General features: G+C 45.1%; 1 protein-coding gene across 3 annotated transcripts in view; it reads left to right on the top strand.

The window, feature by feature from the left end:
- The first annotated feature begins 2,983 nt into the window (after positions 1–2,983).
- Positions 2,984–20,164, top strand: part of LOC144127986 (uncharacterized) — an 80,879-nt gene continuing 63,698 nt past the window's right edge. For all 3 annotated transcript variants that reach the window (XM_077661020.1, XM_077661021.1, XM_077661022.1), the window contains exons 1-4: positions 2,984–3,191; positions 8,572–8,626; positions 13,265–13,377; positions 19,173–19,212. In XM_077661020.1, the coding sequence (XP_077517146.1) occupies positions 3,059–3,191; positions 8,572–8,626; positions 13,265–13,377; positions 19,173–19,212 (341 nt within the window). In that variant the 5' untranslated portion in view covers positions 2,984–3,058. The remainder of the gene's footprint in view (positions 3,192–8,571; positions 8,627–13,264; positions 13,378–19,172; positions 19,213–20,164) is intronic.

Genomic DNA, 20,164 nt, shown 5'->3' with positions numbered 1-20,164 from the left:
GCAGCGACCATACTCTTCTGCCATAAAACGGGACGAGCAAGACCAGACACTTGACTTGGGCATAATTCACGTCTTTAAGGTGTCCTGCTGGTGGTGAGTCACCAGTACATACCATAAAAACCCACGTATAATACGAGGTTTTTCCCGTAATTAGCGTCCTAAATTTTCGCCTCGTACTATTTGCGAATCCGAACAAAAATTTTCGAAGTTCCTCGAAGTTTTGGTTTCGTTATTGCTGCGTGGCTACGTTATTCTCGACAAATGACGTCACGATGTCGTTTCTTTGTTGATTCGTTGGGAGTACCGAGGGGTTGTGGTGTGCCGTGTGCCTGTTGACAACGCACATGCTCGCAAGTAAGCCACGCTTCGTGGAGTGGATGTTTTTTTTTTGGGAGCAAGATGTCAGGGTCTCGAAAACAGTACTCGGCTGCTTTCAAACGAAAAGTGATTTTAGCTGCGGAGAACATCAGCAACAGTGCGGCCGGGAGGCAGTTTGGTGTCGTCCCGGGAAGCATTCATGGATGGCGACGACAGGAAGAAGCCCTTTTCGCGTGCAGCGGAATGCGACAAAGCTTTAGCGGCCCGAATAATAGTGCGTTCCCAGAAACTGAACTTGGCCTGATGGAGTTCTTACGGCAACAGCAAGCCGGCAAAAGCTAGAGAGCTTGGAAAAGAAAAAGGGATACCAGGCTCTGCCTTCAAAGCGAGCAAGCACTGGATCCATCGTTACTTGTGCCGTGCTGGCTCTTCACTACGCCGGCGGACCTCGATTTCACACAAGCTGCCTGAAGCATTCGAAGAGCTGCTCATTGAGTTTTCAGCGCCGTGTTATTTCTTTGCGCAAGTCAAAGAACTTTCTGTTCGACTAAATAGGCAATGCTGATCAGACGCCAGTTTACCTGGACATGCCATTGCCCTTTAACGTGCACTAGAAGGGGTCTAAAGTTAGTACCCGGTCCCCTGGCAACGAGAAGACGCAAGTTTCAGTCATGTTATCGTACACGGCAGATGGCCACAAGCTCCCCATGTGATCTTCAAGAGGAAAACAACGCCGAAAAATGTCATGAGAAAGGGTGGATGAATGAGAATCTAGCCTTAGACTGGGTAAAGTCCATCTGGTGTAGGCGATGTGGTGCACTGTCATCTGGCGTCCATCCTTGTGCTGAATGCGTTTCGTTGCCATTTGGGCGACTCGGTGAAGAAGCTGCTATGCGACTGCGGTACTGAGCTCGTTGTGATCAAGTGGCTGGCAAGTCCAGAGAAAGTTTTTGTACCTGCACGAAGGTGCTCCCCGCCGAAGTTCTAGCCCTGTTTGGTGGCTGCACACCCTCTCCCAGACACGAGTGCAGTGTACAAGGAATTGCTGTGGCTCAGGCTACAGGAGTCTTCGCAGCCTTACAGTGGCGCCAATTTTGCGTGATCATCAACCAAACTACAGAATTTCTGTGGCAATGAGTGCTCCCTTCTCTTTAGCGCCAGCATTCAGTCCTGCCAAGTTCGTTCCTTCCTGTGCTGTCTTCCTGAACTAAAAACAAATCTCAAGGGCTGGTACTTAATTTTTTTTTGCATTGTTTTACTAGTATGAATCTTTACCAACCCAACATTTTGCTTGAGCAAACTGATTTGCATTTTAAGAAACCCTACAAGCAACTCCACACTCCAGCAATCCCTTGCCATTTCTCAACATGCCACAAATGCAACTAAAGAATCGAGACATGACTTTTTTTTTATGCCTGTGATTTGCAAAGGGAGCGCAAAAACAAGTCCCCAATGGACAGAACTACAAGCAGAACTCGAGGTAAGACGGGTGTACGCAAGTCCAAATGCCACAACAGAAAGGCTATGTGGCCTCCCACAAAGTTTGATGGTTTCTAAGCGTGACGTACAAGCAAATGGCGTTCGTTCGGTGATATACGTCAAGGGGACTTCAAGGATCAAACGCTATCATCATCATACAAGGCAGTGTTTAATCTGCTGGCAGCGGGAAGAATTTCAGAGCAAAATTCTCTCCGCACTCACCACTGATCAGTTATCGAAAGCCACGGGTCGTCTAGCTATGTTGAGACTAATTTTTCGTACTTTTACGGTCACCTTTCCCATCAGTAGCCAATCAGAGTGAGCACCGAGTGAATTTCAACCAAGTGCGGCAGAAAAGACGCTACTAATACACAAAAGCACGAGCTAGAAAAACGCCACTTGTTACAGCATGTCGGTGCGAGACATGACACTGCTGCTCAGGTGCTCGCGACTAGATCAAAGTGGGGCTACCACGCATTCAGACCAAGCAAGTTAAAACGAGAGACACCTAACGAAGCATGAGCTGGAACATGTTTCACGGGTGCTGTCGGCACTTCACCGTCGCGAGAAGCGTGGACCAAACCAATGAACAGAGTACCAAACACGCGACAAGCGCCAGTGTGTGTCATTGCAGAGAAATTAATGCGTTACAGAACGCGTCACTGGACTTACCGGATGGAATTTCCTGTCCTCATCCTGATCCACTGGGGAATTGGCCGGTTCTGCTTGAGCTTCTTTGCAAGCTTCTGTTTTATCCGGAACGTCTTGTGGGCAGCCTGCAGAAATCAAGCGGCATTTCAGCCATCAATGTTGAAAACAACAAGCACAGCGACATAGAACAACTTAGTGACTTAAATTCACGTCTATTTCCCGAGTATGGCCCGAAAATTTCGGCTAAAAACGAAAAATTCAACGCAACTTACCATCTTGCAGCAGTCAAAATGGCTGGTTGAGAGAAAAGAGGAAGCGGAAGTGAGGAGAACCTTGCTGAGAAAGAAGCTCAAAGTTTTAGCCGTAGCTGCGAATAATCAAAGATTTTATCTTATCGTATATGTGTAAATTAGTCATGCTAGTATAAAATGCAAAAATAAATTTTATTATATTATATAGATATAAACGTTGTTTATATATATCGGCACCTAAAGAACGGAGAAACTAGCCACTAACATAAGCTATCCAAGCCTATCCCATCCACCTGTTTCTTGGCGCGTTATTTCATGTAGAATGTGATAATGCTGGCTTGTGGACCAGGAAATATGACATGATAGCGCCAGCAGCAATGGACTTTTTGGACACCTCGTATTTGGGCCGCGGTGGCGAACAGGAATACAGCCTGCCGTCTATGAAAGATTTGCTGCGTCAGGTGTACAGTGCGCACGTCAGCATCACTCAAGGTACGCAATACGTTGCCGGTATTTTGCGCTCTCGGGTCAGCGTTGGTGTTTCGCACATGTGCGTTGCTGTAAATGAAGCGTGCTTCAATCATTTATGCAGTTAGTTAGATGGTAGTAACGGCGGCACAGCCATTGTCATTCGCGCAGCCAATGGAAAAGTACGGAGCAGTGATTCAATTGGTAGGGTCCTTTGGTAAGTAGTGTCACGTTAACGCTTGCGTTTTCTGGCCCTACTTTTGTGAGCACGACGGGTACCGAAAACGTTAGCGAGGTTAGGCTACAACTTCTCTGCTGTCTTTAACTCAATGCACCAGCTAGCTGCTTAGTCAAAGGTAATGGCCACGAAATAAGTTTCTACATAAGCTTCAACACTGCGGGACCTCATAATTTAACACCGAAATGTGCGTTTCTGGCACAATACACGATTCTTTAGACGAAGAAGACTGCCGCGCTTTGGTTAGAGCAACCTCTGATCTGTGCTAAGCGCATTGATAACCCTGGCACAGTCATATACGATTTCTCAGGGTGAACACGCAAGCGTGTTTAACATGGTACCGGCAAGTACTTCAAGTCGGACCTCCCTCTGCGTTTTGGTGAGTGCTGAAGTACGTATTCAAGTACACTACAGCTGGAAGCACACCCGGCTTGCATTCACGAGTGTTTAGCTGCGCTGGCTGCTGTCAAAGCGGTACGCGAGAGCGTTGTCCAGACCCTTGATTGCACGTCGCTTGACCAGCGTTGCACTGATCGCAGCGCTTTCCGCGTTTTAAACTACCTGCCGAGGCTGTGATGTTGCTGCAACAGTGATACGTTGAACACCACTTCAACCACGTGACTGCTAGATGTTTGTAATGGCCTATGGGTTTACGTGTGTGTAAAAAACAAGTTTACAGTTAACAGCAGAACAGGGTATACAGAAATGACTAAATGTTGTGATTTTGTCTGCTCAGGCCGTGTTGTTGAATTGCTTGTCCACTGCGGTTATGAACGTTTATTTAGCTTTTTTTAGCTCATCGAGCTGATTGGTTTTCAAAGACAACATGCATACTTTCTTTCATGAAACATTTTTTTTCTCTCTGTAGGCCTTGTTCATGTTTCAATACGTAGTGGCCTTTTGACGTTTCATCAGACACATGGGGCAGCTGCCATCCTTGCAGCAACAAACTGCAAAATGGCAGCAAAGTTTCATTGTTTATAGATATACTTCCACTATGCTTTAATGACTTTCCATTTGGTGTCAGTGCTTATGGTCTGAAGTGGCCACCAAGCTAGTTCCTTCACGTGTACCCACACATTTCTCTTCAGATTATAAATACTTCTCAATGGGATCGATTAAAGTAATCCTGCTCTTTCATGTTCGAGTATTGCCTGCACACAATGAAACGTGTATGGGATATATGTCTTGATGTAGGATAAAGCTGTTACGGTGAAGAGGTTCTTGCTGTACATACAGAGCCATCGCATCTTTCTGTACAGTGCAATAATGTTCTGCCATGATGTTCCTCTAGACTTGTACGAGTGGTCTCAGTCTGCATGAGAGAATGCTTCCCTCCAGGCAGGCGCTAATTATTTTGGATGTCTGCATTATGCCTGCAAAAAAAGGCAGCACATGTGCATAGCAACAGCAAACAGCACAAACAGGCTAACAGAGATAAAGAGCCTACAGGAGGGGCACTCACTTATCCTGTTGGTAATTCCTCACTTTTTCTCCCCTGTTTGTGCTGCCTCACTCAGCTAAGTTCTAATTCAGCAATAAAATTGTGCTTTGCACAGTAAGTTCCTTGAATCCAGCACGTGGCACAAAGAAGAGAGCTGGTCTACCAAGCATTGCTTTGAGATGAGTTGGGCAATAAAACTTTACTCTCAAATGAGGAGACAATTCAGTGCCTGCAAAAAAAAAAGCCCATTTTTTAATACTTAGCTTCTTGAAATTTAGCCCACATGGCACTGCTCCAGAAGACTCCATGGCTTAGGAGAAAAGCAAGGAATGGGGTTTTGCAGAACCATACACTACTTCACATTTTGAGCTCACAGGCTCCCTTTACACTTGGCACTGAAACTGCAGTTTAGAACAGTCTAAGAGTGGACATGGTGGACCGTGTTCTCGAAAATTTAATTCACTGCATGGAATGTATCAACTGAAAGTGCTGCAGTTATCAAATGACCTTGTTCAGTTCTTGCTCTAGGTCAGAGCCTCTTGGGGAAGTGTCACATTCTTTCATTTTGGCAGGCTTGTATGTTAGATTGATGACCTTAAGTGGCTATCCGGTAAGCTCAGTGATTGGTCATTAAAAATGTTCCTTTAAAGGGACCACAAAATTGTATTTACTCAGGTTAAGAAAAGTGCAAGAGTGGTTGGTATTCTACCACTCGTCACCGCACCATAAAAATTTTGGAGCTAGCTTCATTAACACTGAATATTAGCAATTAAAAATGATGTTCCTCCTTCAACTCATACACACCGATGTGCCAAAAAAGAAAAAAATATGGCTCGTTTAGCTTGGAGCTAATCATGAATTATAGTGCACTAGCACGGTTAGTCCTGGCTCTGCATGGCTTATATCGACTTTCTATGGCATTGTTCGATTTGAACTGGCTTACCTTGGTTGATATATCATATGATGCAAGTTTGTGTGACATCGCATCATTTTAGACTTCTGCTGCAGTAGAATTGGTCATTCCTACACCCATATATCTATGGGTGTCCTCATACCACTCCTGGTGCAGTGGTGGAGCAGTTAAGTGATGCACCACTGCCCTGTGATAGCAGATGCTCCCATCAGTGTGGCTTGTGAGACCCAGTTTGCTCTTTCCGAGGAACTGCTTGTGACTAATCATTATTTGCACTGCTACGTGCCACGGTGGGCTCTTTGCTCACAATCACGGTGGGCTCTTTGCTCACAATCCGGGGAGCAGGTTTTGACGATGTCACAAGGTCACGTGACCTAGGTGGCCCACCTGCCACGAAGGCAGTTGGCACCCAGCTCCTCCATGTTGTGTAACAAAAGATAAAAAACAGCGCTAATTTTGACACAAACCACACAAAAAGACCAAACAGGACGGGCGCTGGACCTACCAGCGCAGCGCCCGTCCTGTCTGGTCTTTCTGTGTGGTTTGTGTCAAAATTAGCGCTGTGTTTTATCTTTTGTTATACAATGTTACACCAACTAGCCCAGCGAGAAGTACTCTTTTCCTCCAGGTTGCTGAGGGACCAGACAAGTAGACAATGGCTTTTCAGTGGAGTGGTAGCTCTCGTGCTAGTGCACTAAAAACAAGAAAAACAGGTTGGGACTGCACCCTGCTGTGTCCCATCCCTCCCTTGTCAGTCGGGCATGCTTAATGAGAAGGCTCACACAAATTGTCCATTTACGTCATCGGGGTATGGGCAGCTAAGAACATGCGGTGAGGTGTTGCCTTATTTGGAGATTTTAAATTTCACTTGAATACTCAGAGACTATTTGTATAGACCTGTCGCATTAGAATATGACCATAAAAATCATTTCAGGGTCTGTTAAGGCAAGTTCAGTCCATATTTTTTTTTTTTTTTACAACATGTGGCACCCTTTGGGAAGTGTGAACATTCGTCTGCTGCCATGAGAAGTGGCTGAAAACAAACTCGCATGGGCAACACAGGCATAGTCCGCTTTGCGACGACTGTGCTTCCGAATTGGCAAGTGCATGCTTGACAGCTGCTGCCATCTGTTACTTGCACCTGTCATGAGCATGATCTGCACACGCACGGTAGAACCTGGGGGTTTATAGTCGCTGTCGTGGTTCAGTGGTTACGGTGCTCAGCTGCCGACCCGAAAGACGCGGATTCAATCCCGGCCGCGGCGGTTGCATTTTCGATGGAGGCAAAATGCTAGAGGCCCGTGTGCTGTGCGATATCAGTGCACTTTAAAGGCCAGGTGGTTGAAATAATCCGGAGCCCTTCACTACGGCGTTTCTTATGACCTGAGTCGCTTTGGGACGTTAAACCCCATAAACCAGAACTTGGTGGTTTGTTTTCAACGAGGGGAGCTGGGGACAGGGCAGAGGAGGAGGGGTGTGCATGCACGGAGCAACCATGTGAAATAGGTGTATTATGTCATGTCTTTGAGCACGCATGCTCTGTCGAGACTCGTGGGTGCCTGTCAGTGCTATACTCTTGCATTGTTTCAAGATTTATTTAATTAGTATTCACTTCTTTGACACCATGCTGTGTGAAATTTTTTTGTAAAATTAGCTTTACATTACTACGCGGTTCCATTGTACAAAGAGCGCCAGAACAAGGGACTGCCTGTGGAGCATTAAATGCATTGCTCTCAGGAGCTGACAATACGCAACTTTATTGTTATTCGAAACAGATCATGCTTTAAATTTTGGTTTCAAGTGGCTTTTTGCAGTTATTTGTCAAATCAGCGTCTAAGGCAGCAGAGTGCATGTTCCATTTCTCTCTGCTTCAGCAGTAATTTGAAAGGTGTGAAAGAGCCTTTTTCCTGGCAGCTTGCTCGATGGCATGCTGTTTTATCAACTATTTCTTCTTTATTGGCTGGAGTTTTTCTCATGTCTATATGGCATCAGTTGCTTTCTCGGGGCCAGAAGCCAGTTTTTCTCTACAGCAGTAAAATTTTGAGCACATAAGCACATGTGTTAGATTCTCGATGTATATGAAAGGTGGCATGTACACACATCCACTTTTGTACATGTAAGTTAGCTTAGGTTTGCACAGTGACATTGATATGGGAAAGTAATTGATAATTGATATGGGAAAGATGTTGACAGCATGCTGTGTTGTCTTCTTATTCATTGGCATTTCAACTAACCAGCTACTGTTGAGATTATTATTTTTTCTAGCAGTACAGTGCAAGGCTTCCAGTGCCGTGATCTATTTGACTTCGTATGCTATACATGCGTAAACACAATCTCTCAGAACTGTGTGAAAAGCACGTAGTTGTTCTCAAAACGATGAGAAGCAGTGGATACAGTGAGCGTAAGAGTGAACAGTGATGTACACGTATAAAAACGCAACTTGACATGGTACAAAGCTCCGAAATAGGGCACAGGAAAGATCATCAAAAGTGCAGAAGTTCGCTTAGTTTCTGTGGGCACTCCATCTATAGAGTTTAAGGACAAGGAGCTGTCATTATTGGTGAGCTAGGTAGTTCTAACGATTTTTGTCCCTTCATCTGACTTTACCTTGATTGTCGTGCCTTGTACCTTTTCTATTTTATCCTTCAATTGCAATTGCGCTTTCTTATTGTTTACATATATGCGTTTGTTTTTGAAGCTGAATTGGTTGTGAAAAAGAGTGCTCTCACTTGTCCTTGGGGCTTGTTTGTTGTACTGCTCTGCACTTTGTGCTCAGTGTAGCTCATTAGCACTTTGTGTCCACTTTCAGGACTGCAGAAGCAAGTTTCACAGCTTTCTGAGATCGTCTCTAAAAAGGATCACCAGTGAGTTGCCATGGCTGGATGCCATGCTTATTGTCGTCTACTGCCCATTTCCTTTCGCTTGTTGTGTTGGCTTGTCCACACGGTGAGAAAAGCAAAGCCGGCACAGTATAACAAGTATGCGCACCGAAACTTGAGTACCCTCTGCTTAAATGAAACTAACACCGTTGGATATGCGATGGTGTTTAGCGGGCAGGCAAATTTTTAATGATGGGAACACTGACGACACCTCTATCCAATTTGTGCTTTTCGTAAAAATCGGTATCTGTGGCTCCTTCTGGCCACTTACGTTGTTGTTTGTCTGCCGGCAAAAGCTGCATTTATGCCAAAAAAATTGCATTTGAAAATTCTCCCACTGCTGTGTTCAAACCTCTGACATCAGGGGCAGAAGGACTCTGTGATCGCTGTTAAGAAGTAAATGGTGGTATAGCCAAGCCTCAGGGATCTGTGCGCAAAAACTATCCTAAAGCACAGTTGTTCGCAAAATTGGTTTGTGGTGGCGACACCTGTATTTTTTGTCTTTTCTAGTTTTTAAAAAGCTGATAGCAGTGAAAATAGCGTCTTTATCATTAGGACACAGTAATCTCTAGATACAGGCCAACTTCAATTAATGATGATATGAATGCACTAACATGCAAGTATAACACTGCTACCTTTCCTGAGTTTGAAAGTGCGTCTGTGTTGCTACTTTTGAGCTTCTGCAAGCTTAAAAACAGCTCTGGGAGCGCTTGCATTGTCAGAGTGCACTTCCAGCATGCTGTCAGAATTTTTCGCATGCCTTGCTTCTTGTGCTGATTGTAGTCTGGGTTGCTTACGGTCGTGATACTGAAGGCTGATTTTCAGGCCATTGTGAGACAGCAGCAAACTCATCGCTGGAAGCAAGCTTCTGAGATTTTGGACCTATGGATGTACACATGTTGACTGTGTCAAAAGTGCTCGAGGTGCAATGTTCGCTGCTTGGCTGTGTAGTGGAAATCGAGTCATCATCAGCATCAGCACAACTATGTCCACTGCTTTACGAGGACCTCTTGCACTAATCTCTAGTTAAGCTTGTCTCATGCTGGCTGCAACCACTATTACCCAAGCAAATAATTTAATCTTATCTCACACCGGACTTATCTCTTGCCCCTGGATACATTTCCTTTTGTTCCGAATCCACTCTGTCTACCTAAGAAATGATTAGTTATCTCTTGCTCACCTCATGTGCTCTGCCCATGCCCATTGCTTCCTTGATTCGGGATTTCAGCTTAGTGCATATCATTAAAGGAACCGACACATGACCAGAGTATGTCATGAGATTATGGTGGCAATGAAAGAATCATGTCTCACATTGTAAGAATTTCTCACTGTAATATTAAAGAAATGATGACTCATTGTTCTAGGTGGGCAGTGAAAACTTCATAAAACAAACTGATGCAGTATCTTGGGGTGAAACCATGCCATTAACGGTGTATTCCACCACTTCACCACATCTGAATACAATATTATAAGTTGCAAAATGTGTTGTTTTTTTCCTTTCAGTTGTGTTTGTCACATTTTATTATAGTTTACGCTTTCTCAAGCGCACCCTTCAGTGAAAAGCAATGCTCTCTTCACACCACTGATGAAGTGCTTTGAGCTTTTGTCACTAGATGGCACCATAGTATTATGCATTTCTTGGCTGAAACACTGACCGTGATCCACTACACCTATTTGTCCACTAGGCATACGTCAATGTGCCATAACAGCTTCGGGGGTGGAAACTCAAATGGATGCTACGGGTACTAATCGTCTAGTGGCTATGACTATATTAGTTTTTCATTTATCACTTTTGCTAGTGTGCAGTCAATATTGCACTCTTTGATCATGGTTTGCACCATCAGGATACTAAAAATGGGTGCATGAAAAATTCTTAGTAAATCAGACACTATGGACATACTGCATTAAATTGCGACTTTCTGTCAAGTCACTGAAATTGGATTCAAAAGGTGCGATTATCTAAAGTTGCAGTCTTTATTTCATTTAATTTTGTGCGGATGGCGTTATTTTGTAGGTTTTGTGCGCACGCTCCAGTTGCTGCCTGCCCAGGCGGGAAGCATGCGTGGTGTCGCACGTCTCGTGGCAGCCTGCTCCCATTGCACCGTGCTGGAATCGGTTCAGCTGTCGCGCCTGGAAGCTCAAAGTTGGCGGCATGAAAATGTGGAACAGATTGAAAGTTACAGCCTCGAAAGAGGGAGTAACGATTATATCATTCAGATATCGAAATGACCTCGGACTAGAGACACGGCTACGACCCCGACGCCTCATTGAGCAACGACGAGTAAAATGAGCCGGCAGGATGACATATCGCCCAGGTGCGCGCCGCCCCGCAGTGGTAGCTATGCATATTGTAATCTAATTTTATATTACCTGGACAAGTTTTCCTGCAATAGGCATTAAAATATTTTCTTTGCTGAAGGTAAATCAAGCCATCACCTTCAATCATTGCTCCAGCCACACAAAAAGAGCAGCCGTGGCGCTGGGATGAGGCGGGGAGGGGGAGGAGGAGATTTGAAATAGGACTTATACATCACATAAGTAGCGCAACAGCGGAGTGATTGCTCGACATAAAAAAGCAGCCAACTTGATTGCATTGGCATAGAAAAAAAGTATGCAGTGCACAGTTTTTGTGACTGGAGCATTGTTACTATGCTGCTAGACTTGCCTGTTTAGCTCCCATGAACAGGCGCGTGATTCTCATGGAATTGGCCTGTTAGTAAATTGTCAATGTTGTTACTTTCTGATGTTTCGGGCATGAGCGAAAAAACTCTCCGTTCAGTTCTTCTTCATTGGCTCATGCTCGCATGAAAACACTATTACACAATGTATTTGTTTTTCTACCCGTTTAATCATACATATATATTGCGTGCGGGCAGTTTGTTGGGTGAATGTACTGCAAACTCGGAATAAGGGAGATGAGACTCTTTATAATGTGTATTTCTGTTCCACGTTGCATCCGAGATTATTTTCCTTCGGAAGTTGTTTGAATCAACAAAGGAACTGGAACCAGCGAAAATATTTACGAACTGTCTTTTGGCAACGAAAATGCACCTGTAACAAATGCTGCCCCGTTTTTAGCCTTGATATTCTCTGTAATTATGTGCACTAATGTGTGCTACAGAGTGTACACCTTTTTGCAGTAGACTGCGTTCTTTATAAGTTACGTGTAATTTTCATGTAATTTAGGTCCCCTTTTTAGCCAAAGGGTGGCTGCCATGCTTTCGGTTTCGCGCTTACTAGGGATTATTGCCACCTAGTATTGCGAGGTTGTGCACAGCTGACCTGGAAGATGATGTAGTGCTTGCGGCATCGCTAATCGACCGCCATTACCGCTATATAGAAGACAACAATCACCGCTTCCTCCTGCCTGGCTTCAGGTCCTCAAGAATGTCTCCTTCACAAGGATACATGACATTATGTGCGGCAAAGCGTCAGGTTTGAGGTACTGTCGTTTCAACAGCATCATGAGCATTCACAACAGAGAAAGATTTATGTCGCAGCCGCTGTCGGTTAAACTGCCGCGATAAAAATTCAGGCCTTGAAAGTTTGTCGCGAAGGCTAGCTGCGCCACACGGATCCATTCTTCGGAGCTTAGCATCATTTGGGAAGGCGTGACATGGTGTGTCCCTTCCCCCGCCGCACTACTGTTACAACCTCTAGCGGAATAATACTTTGGCACCCCCACCCTTCGCTGGTCTAGCAGCCGCATGGATCAAATTCGAGCTCAAAGGACTCGAGACAGAAGCGGCAGCACTCGCAGTGCGTCCCCTATGTCGCGCCTAGTGTCCATGCAACTGCAGCAGGCACACACTGTGACGCCGAAGCAGCCGGGCCGGCCGGGCACAGAGGCTGGGAGACACGTGACGTCACAGCTTCCAAGGAGCAGTGGTTTGGGTCGCTGCCGCCAGGTGCACGAGTTCAAGGCAAAAATGAGGGAAAAAAGCACTTTCTGCTGGCTTCGTGCAAAAAACGATGCAGTTTCAGTCGACTTAGAAATGCCAGTTTTCACTCCAGTGCAAAATTAGACCGCCTAAAATTTAATGCAGTATCCCTTTAAGCTTTCTGTTGTGCTGGAAAAACTTATGAAAATTCAGTTGTTGGTTCCAAATTCATGCTGCTCTTTTTCTGTTCTTCTTCTTACCACCTCCAGTAGTTTTCCTTTCTATAGCTTCCTCTTTGCTGGATCCACAAAGCTTGGAAGTGGGGAAAAATGCTCTGCTCACTCTCCAGAGGTTCGGAGTTCTGGGCATGCAGAGGTCTCCAGCAAACCCTGTGAGCTAACCCTGCAGCCCAAGAACTTTTGGCAGAAGCTGTACATGTCAATATGCTGTTCTATTCTCTTGGCTCACATTGTGCTGGAACATCAGGAATCTGTTGGTGCACTGGTTTGCCTCCTAATGCACATGCATGAAAAATACCAAGAGGAAATTGAAATGCTTCTGGAAGCAGTGCTCCAAGTAGCAGGTACTAGAAATTCCAAGAGTTGTTGCTACATTTTCCGAAATTGTTTTTCCCTTGAATGGTAATTTCTGAACTCTGTTAAATACTATTTTTTTTTTTTTGCAATTTGCTGCTTTGTGGCTCAAATTTTGATTTCTTGTGGTTTTGCTTTCCTGTGAACAGGTTACGCGATGCCTCCTGCCATCGCTGTACCTCTGTCAAGGACGCCTTCGAACGGTACAAGGCTAGCCACCAGCAGATTATAGAGAAGCAGGAGGTCAAGATCAGCCTGCTTGGTATGTCTTTCCATATCTCCACGGTTATCTGCGAAGATGACTGTTAAGTGACAGGCGCACATGGCTTAGAAGATGGACTACAAGCGGGTTCCAGTGATGCTCTGGTGTCACAAAAGCAAATGAACTGCTCGATTACCTACTGTTGTGTTGCTCAGAGAGAAGCGAAGGATGCTTCTTTCAGCTATGCTGCTGGCTGGTTCATGCTTTAATTTCGTGGAGATGTGGCATTTGATGACCAGTTCTGTTTTATGCTAAGTCTGGATTGGGTAATTGCCTCATGCAATCAGAAATAAATGGAATTCACAGAGATGGTACTATAGCATGACCATCTCGCGCATGAGAGCAGGCACTCTCCCATGGAGCGTGTGGAATGGTTGTGGTCATCAGTTAATACTATTGGTTTACTGCCAAGGATATTAACAAATGATGCAGGTTGTCCTCCACAACACTGCTCAGCACACACTGAATTTTGGGCCCTTTGACAGTGCTCGAGAATTTTGATTGGCACAGGGGCTCGTCAGAGTTGACGGCAGCCCGTCTGTGCTCATAACTGTGAGAGTAGCTGCCGCGGTCACAGCTGGTGCATGCATTTGAAGCTGAGGTGACAGGTTTCATCTTTGCGGCCCTTGCTGGAGCAGTGTTCACTGCACACTGGCTAAGCAAGTTTTCGCAGCATTTGTGGCAGCCCCGTTACTCAACCTCTGTGTTTCTCTAAAACTGCAGAGGCAGCTGGCATTGATGGTACATGTGGTGTTCAATCTCAGTTCTGTTTTGAGTGCAGCAGGCCAGCTGAGACAGGTGCCAACAGCTTGTAACGCTGGGAGTTGTGACCAATCATCCTTACAGCAGCAATTTATATGTAAATGTGTGCTCAAGTCCTGTAACCAAGGGCTGCTGTCACAGCAATGAAGGACATGAGCCACTACAGTAAGGCACATGTGTGAGGGATAAACACCTGCAACGGAAAAGCAGAGGAACTCCCTGTTTTGCACTCTGGTTGCATTATTTCATGCTGCATGTTTACGCAGAACATCTTGAAACCATTCCCATGACATAGAACTCCTTGCGAGAGCGCATGAATGGCAGGGAGAATGCGAATGACACAACTAAATGCTTGCTGTTGTCCAGACCTCTTTTTCCACCTTAATTTGACTGCATCATCCTCTTGAAACTTGCGGTACTCAAGAGCTCTATGCTTCTGTGCATTTTCGGCCCGAAACCATCGTGGTTCCCTACTGGCTATGGCGTTTGACTGCTGGACCCAAGGACACGAGATCAAATCAGGCAAACTGTGAAAAAACATGCTGCACGAAATTAATTTGAAGTTATCCACTGTCGTGTCTCTCATAGCCCACATGCTGCTTTGGGAAGTTAAACCCTACACAACACAGCAGAACACAACATAACATGCAAGCCTAACGTGAAGGCCCCTTTTGTAGGGAATTTCATAATGCAGTGAGCATGATTGACTAAGCTTTTTTTGTGTCCTTTCCAATGCATGTTGTTTCTTTCCTGCTCTGTAAAATTTGTATCAGTGAGCATTTTATGTTGATAGCTATATTAAGTGCAGTTGAAATGTGTATATTGACAGGGTTTTTTTTTGTCCTGTGTGGCAGCAGTAATAGCTGGATTGATATATCCAGCTTTGTTGTCCTCTTTGTAGCCTCTTGTTTTGAATGGCAGCTGCTGAGAATTTGCTGGTTAGAGGTAAGTAGCACAGGTTCGAGGCTATAAGTGACTTGTGGTACCACAATATTTGATTTGGTGCTCACTGGGTCACTCAACTCTGTGGTTGTGAGCCAAGTTGTTTGAAAAAGCATGCATGCACTTAGCACTGCTCTTTGTAAGAGTGCTGCCGATTATAGGAATGGTATGTGTCATGAACCAGCGAAAATAGTGGACATCAATTGTAAATTTAATTCAAAGTCATTACCGCAGTAGAACCCCTTTATAGTGTCACTTGGACCAGCAAAATTGTTTACTGTACTATCAGTTGTTGGGGATGGCATAGCTCTGAGGATGCTGTCTGGTATTAACTGGCTACTTATTAAACACATTGGACTGATAGCGCTGGCTTATAAAAGAAACGCCAAGAGATATCATACAACATGCTTTAAGCATTCCTATATGCGAGAATTATTTATTTTCGAGCCGCCGCGGTGGCTGAGTGGTTATGGCGCTCGGCTGCTGGCCCGAAAGACGCGGGTTTGATCCCGGCCGCGGCAGTCGAATTTCGATAGAGGCGAAATTCTAGAGGCTCGTGTGCTGTGCGATGTCAGTGCACGTTAAAGAACCCCAGGTGGTCGAAATTTCTGGAGCCCTTCACTACGGCGTCTCTCATAGCCTAAGTCACTTTGGGACGTTAAACCCACTTAAACCATAAACCTTGTTTATTTTCGGGTGTCACATTTTATGCTATCACATTTTTAGCTCTGATTACATCTTGTAAAAGTACCACATTTACACTAATACAACGCAGCTATGAATATAATGCTAGTATGATTCCACGTGAAAAACCAAAGCTTTACGTAAACACGGCGTTGTCTTGCGCAGCCTCAGTGTCATTTAAGAGGCAATAGTGCTTCATGCTACCCAGAGCTGGGTCTGTTTGCCCCTTTTCTTCCCTTCATTACTTGCTGCACTTTTACTGTTTTTCATTTCTCACCGGCCTGCGCCGCCTTCTTTCTGCTTTCATTATCTGTTTTACTCGTTTTCCATGCACGCTGCATGCTTTGCTTCATGGCTGCAAGGTCTTTGAAAAGTTGGCTTCTCTTTGCAGCTCACAATCCTGGTGGTTTAGCCATGCACCATTTTATCGTCATCAGTATTAGACATGTGCAAATGGTACTTTTTTGGCTCAAAGCGAATTCAAAACAAATAGCAATTTTCTTTGAATAATTTTGCAGCAAATATTTCGAATACTTCTAGCACACAAAAAATGTTGAATGGCACAACAGGCATTTCCAAGATCGTGTGCTTTATTTAAACACATAAGCCATTACATGAAGAAATGAGAGATTGCATTGAAGCTTTGTCACACTCATTGAAGCTGTGTCGACGTCCTGCAAAAATGATGATCGAAAATTGGGGGAATTGACCTACATGTGGAGCTGACGTATTTGTGGGGTGCGAGACCTGTCTGTGGGACCCCCGACTGCTGATCTTCATTGCAGTTGCGTCGTTGCACAGCTATTGATTTTAAGTGACGACTCCATGAATGCCTGCTAGGCGTGCACTGTGCACCCGGCGCCACTCCTGGTCAGATGTCGGAAAGGGGTGCCCATCTCCATGTGCGTCTTGCTAGCTTACTCTTGTGCTCGCGCAGTCTCACGTAATTTGTGAATTTTACGCGCAGAAGATTGGCTGCGGCAGCTGTAGTCCGCATAGACTCAGTCAGCACAGAGCAGTCTGCTTCCGCGGAAAACCACTGCACATGCACAGATCGCCCTGAGGACACCACAAGGTGCCAGACGCCAGCCAGCTGTTCGCACGCCTATCCCGTCAGGACCATTGAGCCCGTGAGCACTGGTGGCGCGCGTGGGCGGATCCGCGCTATGCTGTATCTCTCGATAGATGCACGCCGCTTTGCCAGTTATGGTGCGTGCGCATTGCGGGCAGCGCGGCCGCAGACACCTGGCAGGTAGAGATCTGGGTGCCGTGCTTCCGCCCGCTCGCGTATGTTGCCTCGAGCATGCGCAGACCTGCTCCATTATACGCGCGGGAACACAGGCACGTGGCACAAAGTCGAGGCCTTGAAGGTGTGCACCGTGGTGCCATCATGGAGGAGGCATAGCATATTGAAACCACACGCAACAAGTGTTCTGAGACATTATTCGCTCAAGACGAATACTTGAGATTTTGAATACCAAACGCTCTAACTGGATCGAACATCGCATATGCACTATTCGATCAAATATTCGAAATTATCAAATATTTGCACATGCCTAGTCAGTATCCATTCGCCACCGACCTCTAGCGGCAGTCTCCGAATCTCAACTTGTGGTTCAGTTGCTCGGTTGGCTTGGTCTGTTCTATGTTCCACTGGTCGACTGTTAGGCTGCTGACTTTGCTGATAATCCGAGCATAAATTATAGCATTTTAGGATGTTATCTTCCTGTGTGTGGCGGGCATTTCTTTTCCCATAAAGTTTATAATACTTTGGCCTTCGGACTTGTGAAATGTTTGGACGCGGGCGAACAGTGGGCCATTAACCTAACTTCAGTGCCTCCAGTTGTCACTGATACGCGATGTGGAGCATGTTACTTCAGAAAAAAAAAACAAGAACTTGGCACCTTTTTCTAAACTGTGCTGTGAAGCATGTTTCTGCATTGTTGCCGCAGTTTTAATTAGCCACAACAAGCAAGGTGCTAATCACGGATTCGAAAGCCCGATGGGGCAACTTGCCAAGCTTGCTTGTCATTTGACTGCAAGGCCATGGTGCTGCTGTTAATGAGGCACTTGCAAATGTCACATTTGTCACACTGCCCTCAATCTCACAGCTTGCTGCACTAGAGTGGAGGCTCCAAGGGTGCAGCGCTGACTTACTCATGTGTTTGGCTGGCATGTGAGAAAAGCAGGAAAAATACAGTTATGGAAACCGTCATGTCTGCCAGTGCAGAAGAAGAGCGCAACGCAATGGCTCCTGCGGGTGTGCAGTTGCCATGTGCTCTTAAGTGGTGGGTGTCTCGTTTCAGGCAGCCATCGTAGTTGTTTTGGTGCCATGTGCATTCTTACCACCTGTTACCTTTCACCTTTTCTTCGAATTTCTATGTGCCCATGGTAATAATACTGGCTTGGCTGGGGCCAGTAAACAGTCCCAGAAACTTTTCTGTTCTTTCTTTGGAAGTTGACATTTTGTGGTATTGCTTCTGACAAAAGAGAGTGCAAGAAAGTGGTGAAGAGGCTTTTATTTTCACAGAGTGATCGCTGCAGATGAGTAAGTTGATTGTCGGCTGCCACCGAGGTCCATTAAACATATACACGGCACTCTACCTGCGCCCACTTTGCCCTGCAGCGATGCCGCAGAAAACCTGAAGAGCTGTGCATTTCCTGCTCTGTTACTTGAACAAAAGCACCTCAAGCCGACATACTGCTGATGCATCTTGCCAGCGATTTAAATGCACACTGCAAAGGCACAGTGTTCCTTACAACTACAGAGCAATGAGCGATGAAACCGGCAGAACTGCCAAGAGACATAGTGGCAGCGCATTTCTAGCAATGCATTATGTGCACTTGTGCAGAGTTTCCTTATGGAAATGGTACATTATGCCATTACGTGTGTTTGTGGCTCTGAGATGTCCTAGGATATCTCTGACATCTAGGACATCTGAGAGTCTAGGACATTAGACTGTGTGCATGCTGCGATGTCATCATTTCGCGGCCAATACGTTTCAATGGCTAGACGCTGTTTACTACTACCATTTCTTTACTAAAGATGTATTTACTGTAAATAAATAAAAAGGCATAGTCATCTATAAAAGGCAAAATGGGAGCACAATTTCGCTTTACCGTGTCAGTGTTTTTAACTATATCCGTGTTTACTATATTGCGGTTCTGTACTGTACTGTGCACTAGGAGTAAACCCAATTTCAGTGAGGTGCCTCAGAAGGCTAGAATGATTTTCTGAATATTTAGTGGTCCATGACCATCTGCAGAAGAGTCCTCTGTGCAGGAAAGTAGCTTGTACACTGGTGTACTTGAACTACAACTCAAATTTGTTAGTGCCGTTCAGAGGCACGACTTGTGGCAGCTGTGCAACCATTCTTATGTGCTGTTTTCTTCTTCTGTTTGTGCAGAGAACCGGATTATGCAGTATGAGAAAGAGCAGCGTGAAAGGTGAGGATGCCAGTCGGTTTCATAGTATTTGCGAAGCGTTTCTTTAAAACAGTGGCAAGTTTTTACCCTACAAGTTTCTGAGAGGAATGAAAAACCTGCACTGAGTTCCAGAATAGTCGTTTGAGGTGTAACATAAGACAGGACGTGGACAGCTTATGCATGATTCTGCTGTCAGAGTAAGAGGCATGGGAGTACCTGATTGTGCAGCCAAATCTAACTGTTGCATCTTTGATTCATCTTTGAAAAACAAACTAATGAAGATGGTTCGGCTCGTAAACTCGCCCTGTGCTCCAAGGGGCTCCTCGGAATGCATGTCACATCAATCGTCAAAACAGGCTTGTTCCATGCGACAAGTCTGGTGTGGCTTTCGCTTTCAGCAAGGAAATGCTGTAGTAAGATACAACTTAAAACAGCAGTTGGTAACAGTGGGCCATGGATGCTGCTTTTTTAATGTTTGACTATATATTAAACAAGCCAGAGGCATCAAAATTATAGAGCTTATTTTTTCTTGCGATAAGCTTTTTAGGTAACAAGAAATGATTTGACAATGGACTACTTATTTGCTGTTGAGGAATTCTGTGCAGTGGTCCTAAATACAGGCGGAGCTCTCACTGCAGACTTCATTTGTATCCAGCTATAGTTCCAGCTTCTCTGCCTGGAAGTATAGCTGCTAAAGTACTTTTTCAGCTGTAGCCAATATCTCCGCTTTCATGTGGGTGCTCTTAGTCTCACTCAAGACGTTTCAGAGAAAAACATTCTTTTGATATGCACCCATTGACGTTCTAAAAAGGGTGCCGAGCTAGATATTGTGAAGGAAATACTACTAGGGAGAGGAGGAGTGCTTTGGACGCATTGTGATGGGGTGATTGTTTACTTCTGTATACATAAGCATTTTACTTTTGTATACAAATTAAAAACTGTGAAGACAAAAAGCAGGAGCATGTCTATTTTT

This window comes from Amblyomma americanum, chromosome 4, assembly GCF_052857255.1.
Source record: "Amblyomma americanum isolate KBUSLIRL-KWMA chromosome 4, ASM5285725v1, whole genome shotgun sequence".
In the NCBI taxonomy this organism is placed as follows: domain Eukaryota; kingdom Metazoa; phylum Arthropoda; class Arachnida; order Ixodida; family Ixodidae; genus Amblyomma; species Amblyomma americanum.
This window is presented reverse-complemented; position numbering and strand designations above follow the sequence as displayed.